The sequence below is a fragment of the Vanessa atalanta genome, chromosome 13 (assembly GCF_905147765.1).
Source record: "Vanessa atalanta chromosome 13, ilVanAtal1.2, whole genome shotgun sequence".
Taxonomy (NCBI): domain Eukaryota; kingdom Metazoa; phylum Arthropoda; class Insecta; order Lepidoptera; family Nymphalidae; genus Vanessa; species Vanessa atalanta.
In genome coordinates this window covers 8,578,894-8,605,249 of record NC_061883.1, presented here as the reverse complement: position 1 = coordinate 8,605,249, position 26,356 = coordinate 8,578,894, and the positions used below count along the sequence as shown (strand labels likewise).

At 31.6% G+C, this 26,356-nt stretch overlaps 1 protein-coding gene across 1 annotated transcript; it reads right to left on the bottom strand.

The window, feature by feature from the left end:
- Positions 1 to 1,212: 1,212 nt before the first annotated feature.
- Positions 1,213 to 26,182, bottom strand: LOC125068149 (lissencephaly-1 homolog). The gene is made up of 10 exons (XM_047677183.1): positions 26,033 to 26,182; positions 22,248 to 22,389; positions 11,507 to 11,660; positions 8,289 to 8,435; positions 6,625 to 6,781; positions 6,226 to 6,403; positions 5,874 to 6,009; positions 5,356 to 5,511; positions 4,570 to 4,765; positions 1,213 to 3,426 (listed from the first exon to the last, which is right to left on the bottom strand). Exons 2-10 carry the CDS (start codon positions 22,283 to 22,285, stop codon positions 3,353 to 3,355), a joined length of 1,236 nt encoding a protein of 411 aa, XP_047533139.1. The 5' UTR covers positions 22,286 to 22,389; positions 26,033 to 26,182; the 3' UTR covers positions 1,213 to 3,352.
- Positions 26,183 to 26,356: the final 174 nt, after the last annotated feature.

Sequence of the window (26,356 nt, the reverse complement as noted above, 5' to 3'; positions counted from 1 at the left end):
GTAAGTACAGATAATAATATTTCTAGCTTATAACAGACAATTAATATAAACTACATTTACTGTACTGTTTAATCATGGGAAACCCTTCAAATTAATCGCTGACTTTTTATTCTCGCAAATTTCAAACTCGTCGAGTTCAAATCTGTTGACTTTAAATGTAAACAAAATCAAAAAACCTGACAACAGCTTTAAGTATGTACAGGTGTGTATTCTGTGTTGTCCTCATTTTACAACCGTATCTTTGTTCTTGTGAAAACATAGCACCACTCAAATCTCACGTATAAAATATGTAGTTTTTTTGATTAATCAGTATTTGCATTACTAAATTTCCATCGCAATTTACCCTTTGCCGGTATGCTAAAGCGCACACCTTTCCCAGTTGGCCAAATCCTACAGGTTAAAAATAAATTAAAGTGAAATATATATACTTACAATATTCGGTAGAACTACAAATTAAACCTAACTATAAATTAACCCTATACATACACATATATAAATAATCCATTACGTATTTAGATAATACATGCACACCGACAAACACAAGATTCAACTCTCAAGTTTGAATTTTTTTTTTACATTGATTAATATGATTTCCTTTAGCAGTTTCGAGTACGTGGGAACGAGTGAAGGTATCACCCCCGAGGAGAGCTACTTCGAGCCATGAGCGGAACACAGCGCGGGAAGGGCCGAGCATACGATTTATCAACAGCTTTCTATCCGATCCACGCCAAAACCGGCCATCACAGAGGTTTTAGTGGAAAACAAAGTAAAAAAGACGATGACGAGATGTAGGCAAATTTATATTTTTACTAGAACGACTTCACGATCTTTAGTCGCGTCGGGAAAAGAGCAATTGTCATCACATTCCTAAATAGCTAGTCTCATTACATTTTGGAGCCAAATTTAATATTCTATAAATTTTACACAAAATGTGCAATGGTAACGTAAATCAGAAATACGACTCAATTTTTTTCAGTTATTGAACCGATACTCATTTTTAATGTTTAATTATTTCTACAAACTTTACGTTTATTTAAAAATTATACGGAATGAATATTGTAAAAGTGAAAGAAGGATATAGCATGAAGCATATAGAGAAAAAGTCATTTATAAAAGGAGATCAATTTACGTCTCCCGGCTTTATATATAGCTATAGAATATAGGTAGAGGGGATTATTATTTTAAGGCATGAAAAAATAAATAAAGACTTCATAAATTACATATTTAATTGATTTATTTACAGAAAATATTAGACCAAATTCTATTAAATTTTGGTTGTTCATTTTCTATATAAATTTAGACAAAATACAATGGTTAAATGGGCACACAAAATCCTCTGATAATATTATTAAGAGACCAAGACTGAACTATGTTGGAAGAGGATTTCGGCAGTCGATTGACATACATATTCAGTTGATATTATAAGCAATTTACTTTGACATGAGTGCAAATACTATTTACTCGATTATAGTAATACAAATTTCTTATTTATGTAAGTCGTACAATATATTTTGCAAGCTTTAACTTATTAATGACTTTTTATATGGATCAAGGAGATTACATAAAAAGTTTGAAATTTGAATATAGATGTACAATCGGTTATGATTTTATTTATGTAGCTTGGAATTTCTAAGAATATCTAATCATTATAATATCTAAACTATACTGACACCAGAATTATTAACGATAATTTGAATTAATCATCTAATATATTTAAAAGTTTATTTATTTATTTGTGTTAATATATTTCCGCTATTTAAGTTAGATAAAGGGAGATTATAAACATGTACATTCATTACTACTATGTGATAATTTTAAAGACAAATAACTTAATATACAATCTCCTTGATACTACCAATCTACATTGATTAAGCAAATGGCCATGTGGTACCATGTTATGTAATATTTGCAGCGATAATTTCGCTTAAAGTATAAAATAGCTAAGCCGTAATTTGCAGGTTCAAAACATTCAATTTACTTTACATGGTATCACAGTAGCTCTTCATTTGTAATTCATACATTTAATCATGTGCTAGCACTGCAAAGCATCTAATAGTATGACAATACTCAATACTACGACTACTACTAAATTCTATAAAATATCGGGCAACCAAATTCCTCGATATCGATAATAAATAACTAGAAAGGGGCATCAGTAATTATCTTTGTGTCTAGCTACCACAAACAGCATAGTTAATAAAAAAATTAATTATAATGTATATCACACACTTCTCTTTATGTTGATTATAATATAGTATGTTGTAAATTCAAACAACTTAAAACCGATATAAGGGTATTTATTGTATGGTAGACTATTGCAAGAAACCACTTAATTAGTAATTTAAAGCGCTAGCTCATAAAACAAGTTCGTTTGAGACATTTCAAATTAAAACATCGAAGATATAAATAAATAGTAAAAAAATCTTTAAAATATAACACTCTAACTTATAGTTAAAGTTTTGAATTGACAAAACTTAAAATAAGTCCTTTTAAAACTGCAATTTGTTACAAACAAAGCATACATTATCTTCATCAGCATCACACTTATTGCAATAGAACTAAACAATCATTTATTTAGTTTCTTGTCCCTTTAGATATCCATTAATGCTGTTAGCAGAAATGCAAACAAACATAATGAGGATCAATCGAGCAGAGACAAAAAAAGAATTAAAATCTTTATGTACAAGAAAATTTGAATGAGTTTTTAATGTGATTCACATAAAATGACTAAATCCAGGTTGATTGTCATGAATAACCATCAATATTAAATTTAATAAAACTAAATTATAAGTAAACAAATTAAGGTACAAGTTTTATAGAGTGGACAAGTAAGAAAACATTAACTATTCATACCAAATAAAGTTACATCTAAACGCTCTTACGAATAAACAATAACTATAAAATAAAATAGAATAATGAAAAGTTAAATTATAACACAGCTTTTACTCCTCGTTCCATCGTTCAATCGGGTATATGACGAATGCTACGTCATTATATTTTTAGAAATTTTACTAAAATCAGACATAACAAAATTAACTATTCACATACAATAATTATCTATGAGCCGTTAAGTTTTAATGGAATGTGTTACTCTAATCAATAGACCATACGAATAGAAGTGTGATAGACCGGTTTACAATTTCGACATAGCATTGTCAGGTACACCACATTAGATCGCAATGAACGGAAGGAAGAAACAATATCAATAAATTATCAAAACTATTTATTCGTTTCTTTGAATGATTTTACCATTAAAATCGAAACTTAATGCTCTCATTGAAGTTTTATTAAATGTGAAAAATAATGATAAAAATATCATCGGTGAGTTTAAGTTACTAAAATGGCAATGCTCTTAGCGACACTCCCAAACTTTGACGGTCTGATCGACGCTGCCCGATATCACATATGGCAAGTTCCTGTGGAAATCTGTAAAAAATAAAAGTTTTTAATAAAAATATATCAATTCTGAAACACCGGCGTATAATTTTTTTTATGAAATGTGCTTTAGTGTAGATACTACAAAGTTTATTGTATGACTTGACTTTTTTACGATCAGCCAAATTTACATTTACCTACGTCTTAATTCATTTACAATGAACATTCATGTGATTTTATTATACATGAGACTATATAACTTACCAATGAACACTTGTTTTAAATCTTATTTTATGATATTGATTTGGATAAAAAAGCATAAAAAAGGCTATTGTTGATTTTTATGCAAAAAAAAAAAACAAAACAATAATACATCTATGACTTTTTACAAAGTATTTTACTCTTCGTCCCCAGTGCGTTAAGATACCAACCCACATAATGTCAGTTGACATTTTATCTATCAATAATTAGTATGATTTTAATTGCCGCGACCTAAAAACAAACTATTAAAATTATTGTAGTATTGTATTAAAAAGCGAGTTTCGATTGGCGCAAATAAATAGGTAAAGTTCAAGAGTGTGGCCAGTGTTATTCCCGAGACTCCGCTCCTACGTTTCGCAAAAATTTTTATTTACACTAGTGCTTTCTATACACCGTTGTATAGAAAACAGTAATAGCACAATTTTTATAAAATTTATTTAAAAAATAACATAAAATTACGTTTAAAACCAATAAAATATATCGTTCCCTTCAGCAGCCCAGCATTCATTACCTCACTAGTGTAACTCAAATGTCATTCAAGGTCAAAGTTCTTTCTTTTTGTTTTTTCCCAGTCCCATTGGAATAGAGTATAGATTTTTTTATGCCTAACGTGATGATCGATAAATAAAACGCGAGCGAAGTGCGGACGACAACAAGTTATTTTAAAAATGGCCAATGGGCCAACTGATGGTAAGTGAAAGTAATTCATCTCTTACATGACTAATGCACTATCAACTTTGAGATTTTGATTTTTGATTTATGTTATTCTGAAGTATAATTGCCCTGACACACTCACTCTTAAAACCAGTTCAAAATAATACGAAGTATGGCTATAATGTAGTAGATTATGTGATCAGTGAGCAGTAACCACCCTATCACTAAGCTATAGAGGACGTCAACGATGCCCCTGGTATGATAAGAATGAATACAAACCAAGACTGGTAGCGAAGTGTTGGTGCGCGTACAGCGTCTTGAGGCACCTGGTGTGCGCCACGTCCCAGACGCGCAGGGTCTTGTCGTCGGACGCGGTGAGCAGGTAGCGGCCGCCGGGGTGCCACACCGCGCCGCGCACCCAGTTGTCGTGCCCCACCAGCGTCGCCAGGCACTGACCCGTACTGACGTCCCAGATCTGAAATACGGTGACCATTTTATCGTATATGAAGACATTAACTACAGACCCGAGAGAGCCAATAGATAACGAGAGCTCCGCATTGAAATTTATTTCCTTCTACCTTAATGAAAGAGTTTTGAAGGTTAACAGTGCAAAATCAAATGTTCAATTTTAGAAGCTCTCCTGTTCTGAACATATGTATGTAAATGATTTACCTTATTTTGTAAGTAAGACTTGCGACATTGTACTATGTGCAGATGATACAGCCCTTATTTTTAAACTCGACAGAAAAATAAACAACTATGACGTTGTAAGCAGTGAACTGTCGCGGGTTCTAGGTTGGTTTGACATAAATTTTGTTTGTTAAATTGAAATAAATTTGGTACTAAATATGCAAAAAAATAAACAAAAAAGACTAAATGTATTTTGTTTTCTCTGCCAAACGTCAAGTCAAATTCTTCCGAGGTCATTTTGAATATTGAGAGACTTGAGTTTGTTGACTTGAGATAAGAAGAGTTTGCGTCATCATCTTTGACTATTAACTAGGCTTAGCTGTATAGTTTGATGTAACAATATTACTTATTCACTGTTGTTTAAAAGTTCCATACCTTCACAGACTTGTCGCGAGATCCGCTTGCGAGGAACGGTCCTTGGTGATTAGCGCGTCGGTTGTCTCCGCCGGCCGCTTCGTTGACCGCGGAGGCGGCCGACTCGGGCGCCCACGACACGCACTCCACGACGTGCTCGTGTTCGCGGAGCTCCATCTGTTTAAACACAAAAGTCTTAATCAATAACATGTTTTTTTAGTTAATATATACCAAATTCTTTAACATAAAACAGTGATTCTTAAAACCTTTTTGTCCTAGCCTGTTTACCTGGGTCACTGAAAGATTTTATAACAGTAGATTTAGTCAAAGACTCGTGGTAACTAAAGTGTTCAGTTTCAATGATAATACAATCAAATCAAAAATAGTTTCTCTCATAATAGCAAAAGCACTTCTCGATCAAACTAATTTACGATTACAGATACAAGAAGAATACAGATTACGTAGTCGTTACTTTGTTTGAAACATTGATATATCAGCTTCTAGTTTAGCTGTGTACTAGATACGATTATAATATATACCTTGCACTCATTGGTGTCCGCGTTCCAGATGCGCACGGTCTGGTCGTTGGAGCACGACGCCAGCAGCGTGCCGTCCGCAGACACGCGCACCATGCGCACCCACTCGCGGTGACCTTTGTATGTTTTCACACAGTATCTACAAGAAAAAAACAACGAATTTATTTAAACATTTTTAATCATAACATTTCAATTTGTGTAATACGCATTAAAGCTGCTATTTGTCCATTATAGTTTCTTTGAAAGTTTAATAGTGCATAAAGTATAATACAACATACATCAGTGAAACAGAAATGTTTTAAACAATTTCCTAATAATTAATACGCAATATAAAACACTAGTAATGATAACATACCCTGTGGCCACTTCCCACGCCTTGATCGTCTTGTCCCGACTGGCTGAATATACGATATCACCACTGGGAGAGAACGCAACGGACGAGACGTTGTGATCATGACCGTGCATAGTTTTAATGCATTCATATGTCTGGTTGAAATCCCACAACTTGATCGACATGTCTGCACTGCAGGACACTTTAAATAAAAAAATATATATAATTTAGTTTAAGTTTTTTAGTTTCGCCTTCCATATTCCTTAAAGAAAATTTAATTAACAGCCATCACAAAATTAACATAATAGTATTCATTAAATAAACTAATCTGAATTAAAAAGAATATAATATCCTATCAGCTGATTGAACGTAACGAATTTATATAATAATATAAAAATAAAATAAAGATAAAAGGTACATTACCAAGTAGCTTGCCATGATGGTCGAAAGCGATGTCCTGAACGGAGTCGGTATGGCCCTTCAGGGATCGTTCGTAGTCGCCATTCTCAAAATCCCATACTTTGATTGTAGCATCCTCACTCGAGGACACCAATAAACTGAACACTGGATGAAATATTACCTGCGGATGACAACGAAAAAACAATTGAGAAATTATTCGCATATATATATGTGCCTTCTTTACTTGTCCTACAATTTGTAACTTTAATATCACTACATTGAGGTTGCAATTATATATCCCTCTTTTTTAAATTTCCGAAAACTTATCTATCCATGAATATATCATGCAAGATCTGTCAGCAACTTAGCTTAGTTCGACTGGTAGAGAAAAAGACTTTTCTTTGGGCACCTTCTCATTTGCCAGGATAATTTTTTTTATAATGATTATCATATAAGTGACCATGATGCAGTTTCAAATTATTGTAATGGTTCTCGTTGTTTTTCTGTCGCTACATTAGGAGCGTTTGTGGCAGATTTGCCAACAATTTTTATTTGTTTTGACTACATACTTAATGCATCAATATGTCTTGTAGAACACAGTCGCATCTTTTCTAATTTTATTTTATTTTAAACTTGATACATAAGTATCCACCACTCCAATCCCCCCACTCTAAATGAGTGGCATCACGTAAATTTTATTTTATCTATGTTTTTATACGAACTTATAGTGTTTGTCTACCAAATTAAATGTTACTCCATGTACACTGTAATAAAAGCTTGACTTAAGGAAATATATATCGGGTAATTAATAAATATCGATTGAGTTTTACGAAAATAAACTCATAGAAAGGTCTGAAAAATGCTATTAGCTCTGATTGTTCACATCAGCATCCGGAGTAAAAAAAACATTCTATCAAATTACGAGTCTGTAGGTCTTATACAGGAATATACTATTTGATCGCTTTATAAATTTTTTTTAGCGTGTTTGTAGCTTCATTATAGTAAGGATTCGACAGACTTTTAAGCCGACCTGTCATCACTATCAAACCGCCTAACGACCCCTTTTTTGGGGGTTTGCTTTCCACCGCCATACCGGTGATTTAAGTACTTCAGCGCCCGTTAGATTCGCTTAACAAACACTCCCTACTCAAGAAGAGATTGTTTAATTCTACTCTATTTAAAAAATAAATAAAAAGATCGTGGTGAAACAGGTTTACAATTATTGCATCAAACAGATCTAATATATCCTAACGTGTCCATTTAAAGTCAAGGTTTAAGCGCAGTAAATTATTGGAAACAGCTTAGACCTTGTCTCTCTCTTCTCACAAACTAGTACTTTGCGGAAATCAATTATCGGATTGCTAAGGAAATTGACAAATACATTAACGGCAATAGTACATAAAAGTTCCTAACTTGCAAAATAAAGCATATTTGTTAATATATATTAAAACTAAGTACTGAATGTATGTAACAACAAATAACATATCAGTTATTAAGTAATTATTCCGTTTGAGATAATTGAGAAAAACTATGAATATTTTGCAACAACTGATGTTATTTAAGTTGTATGCAAATATATTTAATTAAAAAGTATTTAAAAAATGCACTCTGAGTTAATTTTCGTTTTGCAATCATTTCAAGGAACCTAATACAAGAGCCATTTAGAATTATTTTCATATCATGTCTACCTTTGTAATGGTGGCCCGATGACCGGTGAGACAGAACTTCTCGGGCGGACGTGGAATCCACTCGGTCGGCGTGCGCTTTGCTCTCGTGGGCGCTCCCTCTATGAATTCCTTCTGTGCCTCGGAAAGTTTGGACTCCAATTCCATCACCTGGAAAGTAAAAATAAAACATTTGAATCCTATAATAACTTTTAAATAATGATGTACCTATCATTTATAGATAAGTAGCATGCAGCATTTTCAAACGAATTTGTTAAGTTAAATTTATATCAGCTTATCTGTGTAAATTAGATACTTTTAGAAAAAAATACCTAATGAACTCACGATCATTTTATAAATAGATGCTTGAAATATGCGTATATTTTGTTCACGGAACTTACGTAATAATAAATAACAGAAGCCATAGATATACTTTTTAAATATTAGTATTACTTAGTCGACACAATAAATCCATCGAAATAGAATATAATTATTAATATTTGTGTTTTTACAGCAATATGTTAATATTTTTTTTATAACAAAGTCAATGTCAATATTTACATTCAGTTTTCTATGACTAATGACTATATTCATATTGTATGGCTGAATAAACATTTTTTTGCGTTCGATAGTCTGTTCATTGAAGAATGTTACAATATAAAATTACTTCACGTTACGACCAAGAGAGGACATTAGTCCTCTACGGATATTAATCCACAAACGTGAGCTGTTTGATAAGGACGTGTATAATTCATATTAAATGCTCGAGTTCGTCGGTGAAGGAAAATATGATGAGGAGCTAAATGTGTCTAATTTCAATGAAATTCTGCCACATGTCTTGCCACCAAAGCGTATTGAAGCAGCGTGGTAGAATAAGTTCCAAAAGCCTTCTCCTCGAAAGGGAGAGGAGGCCTTAACTCAGTAGTAGGATATTTTAGGCTGTTACTTATATACTAGGGGTACAAAAATATTAAAATTAACGATTTTTTTTTTTCTTCTGGAAATAAAGATTTCTAATTTAAATTGTATATAACCTACATAATATGAATGTTTATATAATAATTTCACGGTCATAGAAAATAAAGTATTTACTAATATTTTATATTCTACTGAAATCAACTAAGGTGCAACTAAAATCGTCTGCCCGGCAAAACTATGAAATATATAAAACATCGTACATACAAAACATCGAAAATGACATTTGTTATTTACAAAAACGTACAGAATTAAAAGGATGTATCTAACATTGAGATATAAGTCGCAGGAAGCATTTATAACTTATAAAAAAATTAAAACCAAGATTACGCAATTATAAACATCCTTTTATATTATTGTCAAGATTAAATTACAGTAATTTTAAGAAAAAGGCATGGGACTCGCTGTGCTTTGTAATAAATATGTGTACTTGCTAGTTACGGACGCAGATTGTTTGTCGTGATAGAGCCTTTATTATAAAACGTGTATGCATTGTTGTGTTTAAAATATTTCGTATTACATAATCGTATTACTGTACCATCGCAATTTATTAATTTTCTTTGAGAAATCAAATAAAAGTATACGTTATTCAAGTAGGCTTTTACAAGCACTTTTGAATCGTCATTTAATAAACCATTTTAAGTAAAGCTACCACCGGTTCGGAATATAGATTCTACCGAGAAGAAACGGCAAGAAAGTCAGTAGTTACTCTTTTTTAACATTTAATAATATAGTCATGTTAGTTAAATACAATTATAATTATGTATGTTATGTCTCCTGCCTGGAAGTCGACAAGCATTATCTTCATGCTTTTTTAATAATAAATATGCCTTCTTTACAAATGACTTGAATCTATGAAACGTCAAAGTTAAAAATGCTTTGCCCTAAGAATGATTTATTGACTTTGCGAAGTCGGAAACTTGGCGTGATTGGATGATATAATGATATTCCGTGTCTTAGAGCCATAACGTATTTAAAGCTGTACTTTGTATCTATTTACTTAGTCGTTGAGCTTTGCGCAGGCCCACCTGGGTAGGTACCATCTATTCATCACATATTGTACCACCGAAAAAGCACTGTTGAGTATTATTGTATTGTTGAGTTCCGGTTTGATGGATAGAGTTACCACAGGTACAGGGGATATAATATCTTAGTTCATAGGTCTGTGGCGCATTTCCGATGTAAGGAATGATTAATATTTCTTCAGCACAAATGTACTGTTATAACATGACTGCTTAGAATTTACCCGTCCGTCTTATTATTACATATACATATGTATTTATCTAAATAAGAGTATTTCGTAGCAAAATATGAGCGAGTTTAATACGTAGATCTATTCTATAAGAACTAAATCAAAACTCAACTCGATTCGACTCAAATATCAGAAAGTCATATGCAACATTGATTATTTAAAAAGTCATAACATTTAAAGGATAGCTGTATCAAAATAGCGTAAAACCATAAGTCAGTTTCCAATATTTTCATGAGTGAGATCCGAAGTGAGTACTGAATAGCACTGCTGACCTAAAAATGTCGCAGCAGCGATCGATCGGTACACTGCTAGGTCGACTCGGAGATTTTCCTACACGATGCCTTCTTAGCTCGACAATGACCGCATCCGTCCCTCTTTGGGAAACATCCATTCATACGTCAATGATATTGATAGTGATTAGTGATGTAAACGTGAGTCGAGATTACGTCGCTCATTATGAAGCAAATTACTTGGGCACGCTTTGCGAAAGGTTGTTCGTATCCCACGGAGTCACTCAAAATCAAACATACCTCAAATAAATAGGCTTTTTCTTACAGGCTTTGGAACTTTAACCGTTTTACAACATTTTACTATCGTTTCGGAACATTGAATTTATCGACAAGAAACGGCGAGAGTGTAAACTTCTTTTGTCCACAAATTAAATATATATTCCGGAAGAAAAATTTAAGTAAACGAATAATAACTCCACTTTTTTATCATCTACATAATACTAGACTTCTTAAGTTTCTCTATCTAGTATTTATGAAATTATAAGCTTCATTTTTAATTTGATAATATTTTTATAGCAGTAGATAAAAATAATTTACCCAAGGATGTACAAAAAAAATGTATTAAAGAATTTATTTATATATATATAATTTTATATACATTATATAACATCTAAATAAGCTGTTGTTGTATTAGGTAGAATTTAGATCATTTATATTTTGTTCAAAAACATAAAATCTTTAATGATTTTTTAATTTAATAAGACCATTAGTATTTTAAAATATACCTTTTTCTGAAGTCTGATAACCGACGTCCACTTCTTCTCGAGTAGGCCACCAAACTTGCGATCCATTTCGCCGGTCATTTCAGCTTCTTTCTTAAACGCTTCCAGCGCGTCATTGTAGCCATTGCTGCCCAGGTAGTCGGCGATCGCTTTGTTCCTGTCGATGGATGCAAATAGATTTATTTAATAATTGCTTTCAATTGTACTAAGCGAGCGAGTTATTAACGCTCGATTGATTTTAGAATTCAATTCCTTGGTGATCGTATCTAAAATAGCGGTACAAAAATACCTAGCGATAGGACCTTGTCTCTGTATAGGGAACACTTATTCGTTACAAATCCTACCGGCAAATAGCAATTATTACATTTTTACATTAGCAGCCTGTAAATTTCCCACTGCTGGGCTAAGGCCTCGTCTCCCTTTGAGAAGGTTTGGAGCATTTTCCACCACGCTGCTCCAATGCGGGTTGGTGGAATACACATGTGGCAGAATTTCGTTGAAATTAGACACATACAGGTTTCCTCACAATGTTTTCCTTCACCGCCGAGCACGAGATGCGTTATAAACACAAATTTTAAGCACTTGTAATTTCAGTGGTGTCTGCCTGGGTTTGAACCCGAAATCATCGGTTAAAATGCACGCGTTCTAACCACTGCGCCAGCTCTCCTCTCTTCTCATCTCCTCTCCTCTCTCTCAAATACCAATATGTATTTAGTATTATGTTCCGATTTGAAGCGTAAATACAGACATAACGCTTAAAAGAAAGTATTGTCGTTGTTCGTTTGTGCATTATTTTAGTCACAATAATAGAATTATATAAATATCATTAAAATAACACAATAGAGGTACTTGTTTACTAATAATTAATAAAATAACTAAAATACTTTTCTTTAATTAATCCATTATAAGAGATAGAGTACGACGTTTGATAATAATAAATCTTCAGGAAGACGACAGTTACACGGATGACTCAGATGAACAGTAACAATTTACAAATATAGCTTATTTCGTATTTATAAAATATAGAATGTAAATTCGCATATATATTCTTTTTACTAATTAAAAAATATATAAAAAATTTCTACGTGAGAATTTATGGATATACCCTCGCTAGTATTACGCACACACATACACCTATAGTGTTCCGTAAGCCGTGTCCGGACGAGACAGAATAATTAAAGATCTATGACACAACGAGTCAGAAGGTAACAGTGGGACTTTATGATATATCTTTTAACCCCACACACGAATAATAGTTAGCAATATTTTTTGTATTATTTTCTAATTCCAATTTCTTACATGAAATTATCTCAGCCGCAAGATTCGAATTAACGTAATTTGATTCTTTTTATTAATAAATCATTCTATCAGTCTAAAAAAAACATTAAAAATCTTATTTTTCAAATGACTGAATTTCATTTTATAGCTTAATAATTACGGCATAACAATTATGCAACGGAAGTTATCAGCATTTTTTTAATTAATATACTTTTATTTAAAAAAAAAATTGATTCGTAAAAGTCCTATTACACAGTACAGTTCTTAATATATGACCAGTGTAATTTCAGGATTTTCGGGAACACCAATTAAAAGGTTTTATGTTGCTAAAGGTCAGCAGCATGTGGCTTCGAACTTGTCCTAAATAGATAAGCCGGTTTTGTAACCTCCGTGGCCCGCATCCACGATTTCCACATTTCCTTCAATATTCGGCAGAAATCGTTTAGTGCGCAGGTGCAAGACGCTAATATTCAAAAATTAATCGAGGTTTGTATGCACCACGAGCCTAGCTCATGGAATAATTATCCATTTTAATAAATATTTCACTGGATGAAATTTGGTTGAACTTATTTTGGACTTTTTTTTTTAAATCACACTATTCAGCACTGTCCATAAAAGCTACATTAATATTTGTTTTGCTATTTCAAAACCACTCAAATATATCTTTAATAATGATTATAATAGGTAGATATTAATGGAGACTTCAGTGATTTTGTATAATTTTTTTTTTTCCTAATTTAAAAATGCGTGTTGCTTGAGTTAGATCTATCATTGATCATTCGTGTACTTAATTAAATGTCTTCAAACAATGTGTGTGTAGGTAACACATTAAATTAAACGAAGCAATTTGAAGATCGTATATTCTGTTGTCAATAGTTTACGTAACCGCGACTGCAATTTCGCTACAAGCCGCGCGCCGCGGGCAGAACTGGCCATTTTAATTTTCGTTTCGTTATTAAATGTAACAGATTAAGAATTTTTGACGCTCAGCGATAAAAGTAAGTTATGTATTCGATTAGGTCATACTTTTGACTTTAATATTTTATGTAAAAGTAAAAACATTGATATCTATTACTAATCGGGCAGCCGAGCGTTTCGTCTCCGGCCGTTCGTTTATAAGGTATTTAAATGAGGTTCATTTCTCGCTTGTTTAATATGTCAGATACCTAGCCGGTGAAACTAAATCGATTCTAAGACAATCAGCATTGCAGGGGCTCCTATTGTTTGCGTGGGAGCGTACAACTTACAACTTTTATTTTTAAGTATAAAGATATAGCGGTTCTATTATAGTACACGTGTATACTATACATCTAAAGCGATCTCTTCAATTTAAATTGTGGACACAAGAGCAAATTAACTCTATTACATATAAATAGTTCTATAAAGATAATACACAGCTATACATATACATGTAACAGCTAAATATGATAATTAAAGTGAAGAATTTCGCGGAATTGATTTTTACAAAAAACTAAAAATAATTTACTTTAATTTAATTACATCGATTACAATATTTAGTCTCTATAAAAATACAAAAGGGTTTCGTCTTTATTATTTAGTATCATAAAGAGATCAGCGGGTATTCATTCTAATTACAAATAAATCGGATAACATTTTAACACGAACGAACCGATTCTGCGTGACTACGGCGGATGCAATTTGCCGAAACGTCGAACTGTGTAAAAAATAATGTATGATCGCAATATTAACTTCGTAACATTTATTTTTAGTAAACGCATTAAATATACATATAATCAAATATAAGGAGTTTTGTTGATATTATTAATAATAAACAATCCTTGCAAATGTTCTGTTTTACACTTATCTCTTAAATTAATTTGATAAAACGTGTTTTTTTTTCTTTGTGGATATTATGGTTCTATTGGTTTCACTACACAATCATTCCGCCGATGTCAATGTTATTGTTAATGCTTGATAATAATAGAAAACACGCAGATACCTAAGACTTGCTATCCTTATTTAGGCAACATATGTATTAACATCAACAAAATTTACCAAATGAAATCAACCCCATGCATGGTACGACGTTACAAGTGTGTTCGTACCGTTAAATTCGACTTTAATCATAAAAAAACTTTCATACCTATTCGTAGTTTTGCATAACATGCGATCTAATTGAACACCGCTACGAATCTAATCCTTGGGCAGTACAAAAGTTCAGTAGAGACGATGGAGCATAGCGAAAGTGGTTTCGTGCGTGGAGGCGCGGGCCGAACGGGGGCCGCTTGAGAAAATAACTTTCACGGTACATTTCCGTCGATATAAATCCAATTAAAGGGCACTTACACGCTATTACAATTTCTTAGCGGTATCAATGCCACTTCGTATTTACTCAACACAGCACCTCTATTATCAACTTATTGAAACTGATACACTCAAGACGACTCAATTAGATGAAGAAAAAAAAAAATTGTTTTGTTCTTTAGTAAAACTAATTTAATACATGTTTATTAGGACCAGGATATTACTTCTTAGTGACGTGCTTTCACAATGCGCTTGTGTTTACCATTTTGCTTATTACATGACTTGGTCGATAATCGCCATTAACAAATGCAAATCTTATTAAACGACGTAGTTCAACGAATAAATAGCAAATACTAATGACTAATATAAGCGATAAGAACGTATTACAGACATTATACCAGAAGTAATTGATTCAATTATGTTTAACGTCAGTTACAGCCATTAAGAGTACTGTTACTTGTATAGAATTAAATACAAATCAATGTTAACGAACCCATTGGGTCAGTTTGTTTCAAAACCGTCGTCTAGTAACAGGACCACACTAATAGAAATACAAATGGCTTTGTAACGAAGACGTAGTATGACAAATGCAATTAAAGAAATTAGTATAAGTGGCACGTAGCAACTAATTTGCATAGTCCACACGTGATCGGAATAAGTTTAAAAACTGTGTCTCCAAAATTGTTTTCCGCGAGTGTTTCGTTAGTCGGCGAGAGCCCATGTCGCAATGATCTTTGTTAAACTTATTAGCCGAAATTGGTTTGAATTTTCATAATTTTACGAAACTTAATTCATATAATTGATCCTCTATAGAACGTCGGGAGATAAATTAATACGTATATTTCGGCAACGAAACGTTAACTATTACGTCATCCACCTTACGCATTGATGTGTTTATTTATACACCTACACATTGCATTCAAGGTTTCTCAATATATATATTTTTAATGTCCAAAACAAGGAAATTTCGAGATACGTTTTAATTTTATTTAAAAACAGCTTACAAATGTTTTAAAACCTATTTCAAAGATTATTGCAACTAACATTTATATTTGAATAAGAGCTATACTTATGTATGTATTTGAAATCTAGTTCATGAAACATAATGTGACGAGTAGTACAACATATCAATGAATACAATACCTAATAGTATTTTATATCTTTCATGAAGTATATTATTTATAACAAATTTGATCCTATTTTTATATCAAGGGTCCATTATTTATTTCTAAAAATATACGATGAATTAGGTTTCGTTCATCGCATTCCTGTCGCTAAGAATGAGAGGGGTAGTCGCCTACGCGGCTCGGTTATCGATCGAGTAGAGGCGCCGACCGGCGTCGACAGAACTACGTCATTGCGATTCCCCTTTGTACAAATATATCTTCAACTTTGCCATTAATGTGGGATGAAAAGATTTCAGTGAAACTACCTAAATTAAAATTATTCACGGTTAAATAACAAAATTCAAATATCATACAATTTCTTTAATACTTCTCTACTTTACTAAGGGTACACTTTAAAACTACTTTACAAACTTTGCATATAATAATAATAATTCTAGCAGTTTATATATATCCCCATTGCAAATAACTTGAACTACCAAATTTACAATGATAACGAAGAAAGTAGTGATCATAAATAATCCAAGATGTTCCATTTAGGTAAAGATTTTAATTTTTCGAGGAATCGAGCACAACACAAGGTTTGCGTTTGAAGAAAAGTTAAGGAGAAGGTCGACGACTTAAAACACGTTATAAAGCCAACGGCATCAACCTAATCAATATATTTTAGTGTCAAGCCTTTAAGTAAAATTTAGTTCAACGAAATAAATCATTAGTAATCGTACGAAATACAAAAGGGCTAGAGGAATACGAGATAATTATTTCACTACGTTCACGAAGGCCACATCGACCTTATCAGGCATTCAAGGCGAACTTATATATGAGCAATATAATAGGGATGCATGCAGAATATTGCGGCACGCGGCAGAGTAACTAGCGGATGGAGTCCGGCGACCGGTGCAGACTGCATTCCAAACGATCCGCGACAACTCGATCGGACAACGGCTCTTAGTACCCTACAATAGTTTATAAGTGTTTTAGGGCTTAATCACATACTATTTTAGATAAACAATGTAGAACCTCAAATTAATATGTTGTCTTACGTTGGATAATGTTTAAAACAATCTTGCAGAAGTTACCGAGTAAATATTACAATTAAAAATAAACTAGTTATTCCATAGGCTTTTATGTTCTTTGATGTCTATTATATAGGAACATATAAGTAGCAGGTTATATTACCTCTTTTTTCATAAATATGAGTTAAAATTAATATAATTACTTTCAGAATTCATACCAAATTTATATCATCATCCTCCTGCCCTTATCCCAATTTTACTTGGGGTCGGCGCAGCATGTCTTCCTCTTCCATACTTCTCTGTCAGACGTCATCTCACAAGTAACATTCTTTCTAACCATATCGTCTTTCACACAATTATCGTTTCTTGGGTCGTCCCCTACCCCTCTATATCCAACAATGTACCAAATTTATAGTATTTATGAAAAACGTACATTGTAAAAACAACGATAAATTAATGAAGATACTAAAGAGTATAATATTTTGCAAACCTACTTCAAAGTAACAAGTTCAAAGTTACTTAGCCGTGTAGTTAAGTTAGTTGGCCCGAAGGCAGTTAAAAATGGTTGTAAATTTCTAACATCTAAGTTTTCGTCTACTTTTTATCGTTTATTTTACAATAATTTAAATAAGCAGATGGCATACCGTTGTAATATATTTGAAATGCACTTACAGTACTTACAACAATATATTTTTACACGAATTACATAAAAATAATAAACCTAGTGATAAATGTACAAATATGATATATAATTATTAAGATAATTACTGGTACAAACACATCGAGTTGTAAAAACAGGTTGCTATGAGAAGTGCAATCTTACAAATATTAATAATAATCTGTTATTCAAGCACCTGCCGGCAACAATATTAAAAAAAAAACAATGAATGACACAACAGATTAAACCATCAAACCAAACGCAGCATATAGACTATAAAACTTGCCGCGACTCAATGACAAACACGATGACTCACATTTCGTTTATCAGATGTCAGTAACGTTCAGGAATGAAGATAACTCAAGGCCGTCAACTAGACTAGGGCAATGTGTTTCAAACAAGCTGCTTATTTTAGGAACACCTGAATTACCCACACGTCTATTTACGTAATTAAGTAGCCGGTAATAACTGTCAACGGGCCGCGCCGGTCCGTTAGAGTTCAATAGGCTGGGTCGATAACTTGTGCCGAATGTTTAACACTAGTAAATCGCTTTCTCGTATCTCATACGGTATTGCATAAGAAGATAACAATCTTGATCGATTATGTTAAAAGTATGACGTCAGTTAATTTTTCACTATGTCAAATGCAAGGTAGGTCTCGAATCGTTTTGAATAATTCAGTGCCAATGGGAGGTCTTGTATGACGGGTATTGTAAGATGTTATCACAGGTCGTTTGAATATTATACACAATGGGAATCATTTATGAAATTTGTTACACTTTCACTATCCAGTGTAAATACTCGTTCATGTTCATTCGTTCCATAATGGTATTGAGATGAATCAACCTGATACACTATAAGATTACATGGATATTTGCCTGTACAATAACTATTATTAATGTTAAACTTGACTACTTATACATTCATATTAAAATTTCAAACTGAGCCTGCTACAAAAACAAGTTCTTAAAACTAAAGGTGTTCTTTAATTAGTTACATTATACATTTTTGTTTTGATACTACTATATCCTACTTCGAATTGGTAAAAACATGATATTACAGCGTGTTTTTTTTTTAAATAAAACTATTTAAACAAAAACAATAAATTCATACATCCTAATGCACGCCCGTCGACGTTTAGAAGATCAACAATAATTATATAAGAATACAAAGTTTTCTTGTATCTGTTATAGTTTTGGCAGCGTTCGCTTGGAAAGGCCAGGCGGACCGACAATTTTCTTTCCGACTACGATGACGTAACAAGTTATATATCAAAAATGTTCCACATATAAACGTACTACATAATATTTATATCCTAAATCTATCATAATAAGAAAGTTTAATATCGATCGGATTGGTATTTTTTACGTGATTCCGGAAATAATAAATACAACTAATCTCTACACAAAATAAGCAAAGGTAACATTTAAAAAATTGTACTAAATCACTGACTATTACTTAGCAAATTATCACCAACAGGCTGAAAGTTGATTACGAAACAGGAGACTTACATTTAATATTTACAATTTGTTATATATATTTTAATAGAAGATGCAGTCACTGACCCTCATTGGTATCGCAGTAGGTTCGGAATGTTGCATTTCCTATGATAATTTTATTATATAGTAGAATAAAACTCAGCGATGGTACGTATGACTTGTAACAATTCGTGATACTTACATGTACCCATTATTTTATATACCTTATATAAATTGATTTTAGTGGTGAAAACGTTATTATTTTCAACAACCTTGTAATAATATATTTACTACTAGCCCTCCTAATAGAATTTGAGAACAAGCGTGACAAAGTGTCAGCGCAAACACAGGTGCATTCTTAATTTTTTACTGTTATTGTCATAGGGGCAACCGCTTTACTTGAGCTTAGAGTTGCGAGGTCGCACAAACCTAATAGCCGGACAGACATTTGGGTAAAAAATCTGGACACCCCACATTATTAAAGATTTTTTATCTCAGTATTAATAGATGCGATAAAAAAATTTGTATTCAAGTCAAGCTTTTCTGATTATTGCTAATCTGATATTTACCATGAATCTTGTTAATTTCTAACAAAATCCGGACAAGCCGGGCACCGTCTATTTTGGCCGGACACGCAATCAAAAAGCCTAACAATGTCCGTCTTTATCTCCGAGGTAGGAGCGTAAGTGAACATGTCATCTTTCAATATAAATGGCGCTATCGAATTTCATAATAGATAGACCTCAATAGTTAAATGGGCCCGTCCAGGTTTGCACCCAGGGCCTCATAATCTGCAACGGTTTACATATTATATTATTACAAATGCGGTTTTTTTTAAATATTTGAAAATTAAAGATGTTATAACATTATTAGTATATTTATATAAATTAAAACAAAACATAAGTTGTATTTTGTCAATAAAATTATCATACGTGAAAAATTAACACTATTTATTCATTATATAAAACACTTATAAACTCGTAACTAATGGTTTTGCGACATTTACCGATCAAGAATAATGTCCAAGTGCAACACGAATGATACGAAGGACATAATGACATTCATTTTATAAGTTTTAGTTTACATAATAATATAAGAATACACTTGCATACTTATTTGTACATGCACTATTTGATCCATATTTTAAAGGTAATCTTAGTTTAACAGCACACACATATGTCTATGCGTGAAGCATTTTTGCGGTTTTCCACTTATAAACATATTTTTTATGACACGATAATATATTATGCCACATTCCTTAGAAATAAATTATAAATAGCTTGTAAGTTTATTTTATTAATTAAGATTAATGAAACAGACTTTATATCATTGCGATATGGTAGAGTATTTATGTATAAAGTTCGCGAGATCAAAACGAAATAATGGATCGGATCTCGGGCTTGGTCAATTATTCCGAGTTAATCTAAGTTGAATAGGTCGTGGTTTTCCTTTCACTTTGATCACTATGAGTTTGAAGAACATATCAAGCAAGCATAGGACACTCCAGGTCATAGTACTGCAACGCAGCCGGCATGAGATAAAACCGCAGTTGATTGCATTACGAGTACATTCACATATATTACATACACGCGGAAACCATAACGCATTTTTATCAGAATAAAATATTGTTATTAGTTCTTTGCCTCTACGAGCGGACATTTACCGGAGATAATGACTATTTAAAAGTACAGTAAATTTTAACTAATTTGAAATTGTAATTCCCTGATACGATTCTTCGAACAATAATTAATCCTAGATATCAATTTACTGATAACGATTATACTTTATGGTAACGATCACTTGATGTTATCTATAGGCTTGTTAAACCGAATAAGTTTAGTGTTGACTGTTGAGATTTCTAGGTTTATAAAGAAAGTTATACTCCGGTAACCACCGTCGAAGTCGCCGACTGTGGGGTCAATGACTTAACGCTATAGGAACACTGTTACTTTCAAAGGTCGAGAGACGTTCAGGGCGCCTAAGCAACCAAATTTTAAGTGACCTGATTAATGCTTTTGTAGTTAGCAAAAATTAAAAATACACCATTATTAATTACGTGTAGTCTTTTAAGTGACATGTGCTGAAACGTATCATAAGATATATATTTTCAGATGTTATTATATTTATGCACGCTTATGTCTAGAATAATATATATGGTAAGTTTATATACTTTACTTATTTAAAATAAGGTATATAAAATATGAAACTGTAAAGTTTAAGTTAAGTTAAAGTTGGCTAAAACTTTAATGTCTTCATACATAGGGCTTCGCTATCATAAAACGTCGCATCGTATCGTCAAAACAACATCCGTTTCCGCGATGTAGTTACATGACTTAATATGTAACCTGTCACCGAAAGCTGGCAGGTCTTGACATAAACAAGTTATGAACAAACTTAAAATAAAACGAGTTATAACTTACATTAATACGATGATATTATTCTGTTCACTAAAGTATAGTCTGAGATTGTATCAATAATAATCTATCTCTGTTTTATCAAATGTGTTTGTAACACATTTCCCAGGAAAATATGTTTTTCATTTAACATGAAGTATATAATTTTTATAAAAACTAGAGCACCTTTTTGTAACGCGATTTAAAAAAAAATTGCCTCTTCTGAACCGGCGCCGAGGCAACATGTGATAAGATCTTAGAAAATAAATAAAAATGCACAAAAACTTCAAGGCACGGGCCTTGTTTTAATTTTAAAAAAACATTACTACGTATTAAAGCAACTAGCTTGTTTTAAACAATTTTCCATTCATATTTTTGAGGATATAATCATCATAAAACCTTTTAAAAAAAATATAATATCAAATAATGAATGACTCTAACGATTAAAGTAAAACCGAAAGTTTAAAGTTTTAAATTAACCAATTTAATTAAATCTTTATAGTCTTAAATATATATTATATTGTGTACTCACAGCTCCTCTCGTTGCCGTTGTGACAACACCATTTTCATTGTGGTCGGCTTATTCTTGAGGCGGCGAGCCCTGGAGGTTCACTGCACTTGAGTCTCACAAATTCACGCGGGCGACGGCGGAAGCGCCGTTGCCATTATCACATCTGTTAAAAAAAAATACACATTAAAAGCTGCATAGTATATAAACTTGCCAGAAAATAATTAACTTAAAGTTTATTAACATTTAAAAGCAACATTCTGTCACACAATATTAAAAGAATGATGTATGGTCAGCAGCTGCCTGTCCGAGGCCACTGGTGTCTTGAGAGGTTATTCATTTCCAATTAAATATTATGACCTATTCATAGAATACCTACAAAACGAATTAAGAACATTTTTTATGTTTAATTAAATATCCTACAAAAAACACAGTTTTTGTTCTTCAATAATTTTAAAGGAAGGTTCTTATGAAGAATGATTCCATTTTTATCTGCGTTCGCCATTTTATTTATTATTAATGGATATTTATGGATTAAACTATTTCATTTAACATATTACATGTACATTCTTATTGTATGAGTCTGGCTTCCATATTAGATTATACTTGACTATTTTACCCACTATGTTAGGAAAGTTATAAAGTTTAAAGCTAAAGATAAATATTAAAAAAATATTTAATTATAATTAAATATTTAGGATGATAGCTTATAAATATAAGTGTTGGGAGAGTTCCCAAATTTTTAATTTTTCATGGTATAAATTTTTTTAAACCATGGTATAATTGAATACATGAAAGAATATCAATTATAATCATATATATTATAAATATTCTTGTCTCATTAAAGACATAAAATCAGAAATGTCTGCTGCAAAAATCTTTGATCTAATATCAGAAATTTTTGTGGTGGTGGTGTATTATTTGGCATGGTAAATGCATTTAAGTTTTAGCATTTGGTAAAAATAATTTATGTATGTTATAATGGAAAAGTTTAACACACAGCTCCAGGATGACATTTTGCTAATTTTTTGACTAATATATAATAAGTTATTTTTATATTGAATCTTGTAAAATGTCAAATCTTGTAAATTGTGAAATATTTACGAATAAGTTTTTTTACATGACTGACTTTTTACCTGAACATAGCAAAAGATGCTACATTTAAAAAATAATGTAATTTGTGCTAAGATTCTCCTTGTCTAACTTTTACTAATATTGACAAAATTTAAAAAAATAATGCAAATATTAGGGTAAAGTAAATATGTATATTTAATTTTTTTTTTATATATGTAAAGTTTAAGATAAAATTCTGAATAAAAAAAGTAACAAGTGACAGTATTATTTAAATAATATTATATATCATAAACAAAAGTAAGGTCACATCAAATGTTATAACATCAACCACAAATGATATTAATGGATCCCTATGTGTTTAGATCTTAAAATAAAAAAATTAAAATTAAAAACACACACAGGTAATGTTGATAAATATAAAACCTAAGCAACTAGAATAGAATAAGGAATAAATTGTAGTAGTCAGTAAAAATTGTAATGTTAGGAAAAGATGTCCCTCTTCAGCTAAAGAAAAAGATTTGGAGTTTGTTCCAGCCAGCTGTACCATGACTAGAACTACCACTCAGTAGAAGAAATTAAATTTGGGACTGTTGTTATGTAATAAACATACTAAGCCTGCAGTAATAATTGAAATGTATTATGTATGTATATTTAAACAGTTATATATTTCTAACATGAACAAATTATAACATATTTTACAAGTTATTTTAATTAGAGCACACTAGATATTGCTGATAGTTTTATTTTATCTTTATCTTTGTAGAATTACTCACAATCATATTTACTGATAGTGACATTTAAAATAGAAACCTTGTTATGATAATTGCTATGATACAGATATAAATATACCAGTGTTGCAGTAACACAACAGATGAACATACAAAAATATCTCATTTCAATGTAAACTTTAAAAACAATTTGATAGTATGTTTGAAAGATATTTCCTCTCATGGTTTGCAGTTTTGTTATTTAAGTATCCAGCATTTGTTTTAATTTCATTTATGTAATTTACAATTGAAGCTGATTTTGTAAAATCTTTTATACTAAAACCACTTTAAGCATTGTTCAATGGGGCTTTTCCTAATGCAATAAGCATTTTTTTTCTTTTACCCCCAAATGTAGACTAATACAATTGATAATTTAGTGTATGCACAATACACACATTCAATTATCCCATCTTTATGAGTAATCTATATCAAAACAAAAGCTTAGGAACAATAATTATCAAGTGGCATACATTTTTCTATAATATTCTATTGATGAGGAATGAAATAAAAGCCAAAGGTTTAAATAATAATGGGTGTCTATCCTTAAAATCCATTCCATTAAAAAAGCATGATTTGTAATGTTAACACTTTGATAAAACTAATATGGCTAGAACAGAAAAGATAGCCATTTGATATATGTGCTGGTAAACTTTCTTAAGACAATATTATATTGCTTTCATACCATCATTGTATAAACTAAAGTGACAGTGTTCTTTCTTTAATTCTGTAGACTTTGCCTTTTTTTTTTGTACATATCCATGCCTTTTTGAATAATATATATTGACTTATTATAGTTTAATTTACACTCAAATGATCATAAAAAATTGAACAAAGATGAATTATCTCAATTAGAGATCTCATCCAGCCAGCCTTTGAGGTACTGCTAAGAAAATAAATCAAATTGGTAGATAAATAGTGTACATATATATCATCAGAGAAAAGGAGGAAAGGCTAGAGTGCCTTAATGGTATTTTTAGGAAATAAGGTTTACTAACTTAACTTTATATGTCATTTCCCAAAAGTACCATTTAGGCACTTAAGTCCTTCTTATCCACTCGCAATATATGTATACATATAATTTCATGAATTATCTTAACAAAAAATACACCTTCGTATATTTGTAATATCTCCATGTATATCTGTATAGGTGGAACCAAACACTCTTATATTTGTAATTAATATTACATTACATATTTATTTTAGCAAAAAAAGAAATTGTGTAAATCGAAATGCTTAACATTCAAGGTTTTAAAAGTATTATAGTTAATGGCTTTCTTTTGAGAAATCAATTAAGTAATAAGTCTATCATGCAATGAGAAAAATATAATTTTAAGCATTATATTTTGCAATTTCTGTGATCATTTCATTAAGAAATGTATCAAATTTCATTTAAAAATCTAATTACAAAAAAATACATTACGATGAACATTCGGTTATAATGCCAATGATTAATGAATTATACAATAAAGATAACATTACGATACGTTCAGCAAATGATAATTAATTCGATCAAATATACTAGTATCTATCAGACGAATATATATAACATAAAATCGTATAATTTGCACTTTATTTGAAATAAAAATACAATTATAACAAACGTGTTATCAACGATCGCAGTATATTTTATCGAATCAGTGGAGAGTTCTTCACAAGCCAATATTATTTTGCGCGAAATAATAAAATGAAATTGAATGACCATCACACCAAAATGACTCAGTTTAAAACGTCAAAAACCATACTGTCAATTTGCCACATCAACGTATAGAACAATTTTAACTAAAATATCAAAATGCCGTTTGTTCTAGTAAAACTGTTTGAATCAAATATTAAATTATGTAGCTCTAAGAAATTTGGCAAATATCGGAACGGCCATATTGAACAGACAGTAATTGAAATGTTAGATACGATTCCCTCGAACTTCCAATAGTATTTAGTTAGTATTCGCGTTATTTAAAGCATACTTACAAAACCTAAAAACACTCAAAATTGCACTTTCTTTTTGAAAATAGCACACACAGAAAACACAGTACACCCAAGACTCGAGGCAGAAAACCGTTTCGTTGCAATGGCTCAAATTCACTCACTTCAATACACTACTACAATGGCGAGTTTCGATTTTTCTTTTTCTCCTTCTTTCGAACAACGATTTACAGCGCCATCTATTTTCTTCCTTGGAAAACATGTTTAATAAAATGGTAACACTTTGATTTAAAAGAGATGATTGTCAAAATTCCTATACGAAAGAGCGAGTACGACTGTAAAGAGTAGTTCGTTTTTAATAAATTATAA

Bases quoted from the DNA above. Each gene is read 5' to 3' on its own strand.
- LOC125068149 (XM_047677183.1), bottom strand. From the start codon at position 22,285: ATGAAAATGGTGTTGTCACAACGGCAACGAGAGGAGCT. The intron at 6,404-6,624 runs GTAATGTACCTT...TTTTATTTAAAG, and splicing joins CCATCATGGCAAGCTACTTG to TGTCCTGCAGTGCAGACATG. The intron at 6,010-6,225 runs GTATGTTATCAT...TTTTTCTTGTAG, and splicing joins GCGTGGGAAGTGGCCACAGG to ATACTGTGTGAAAACATACA.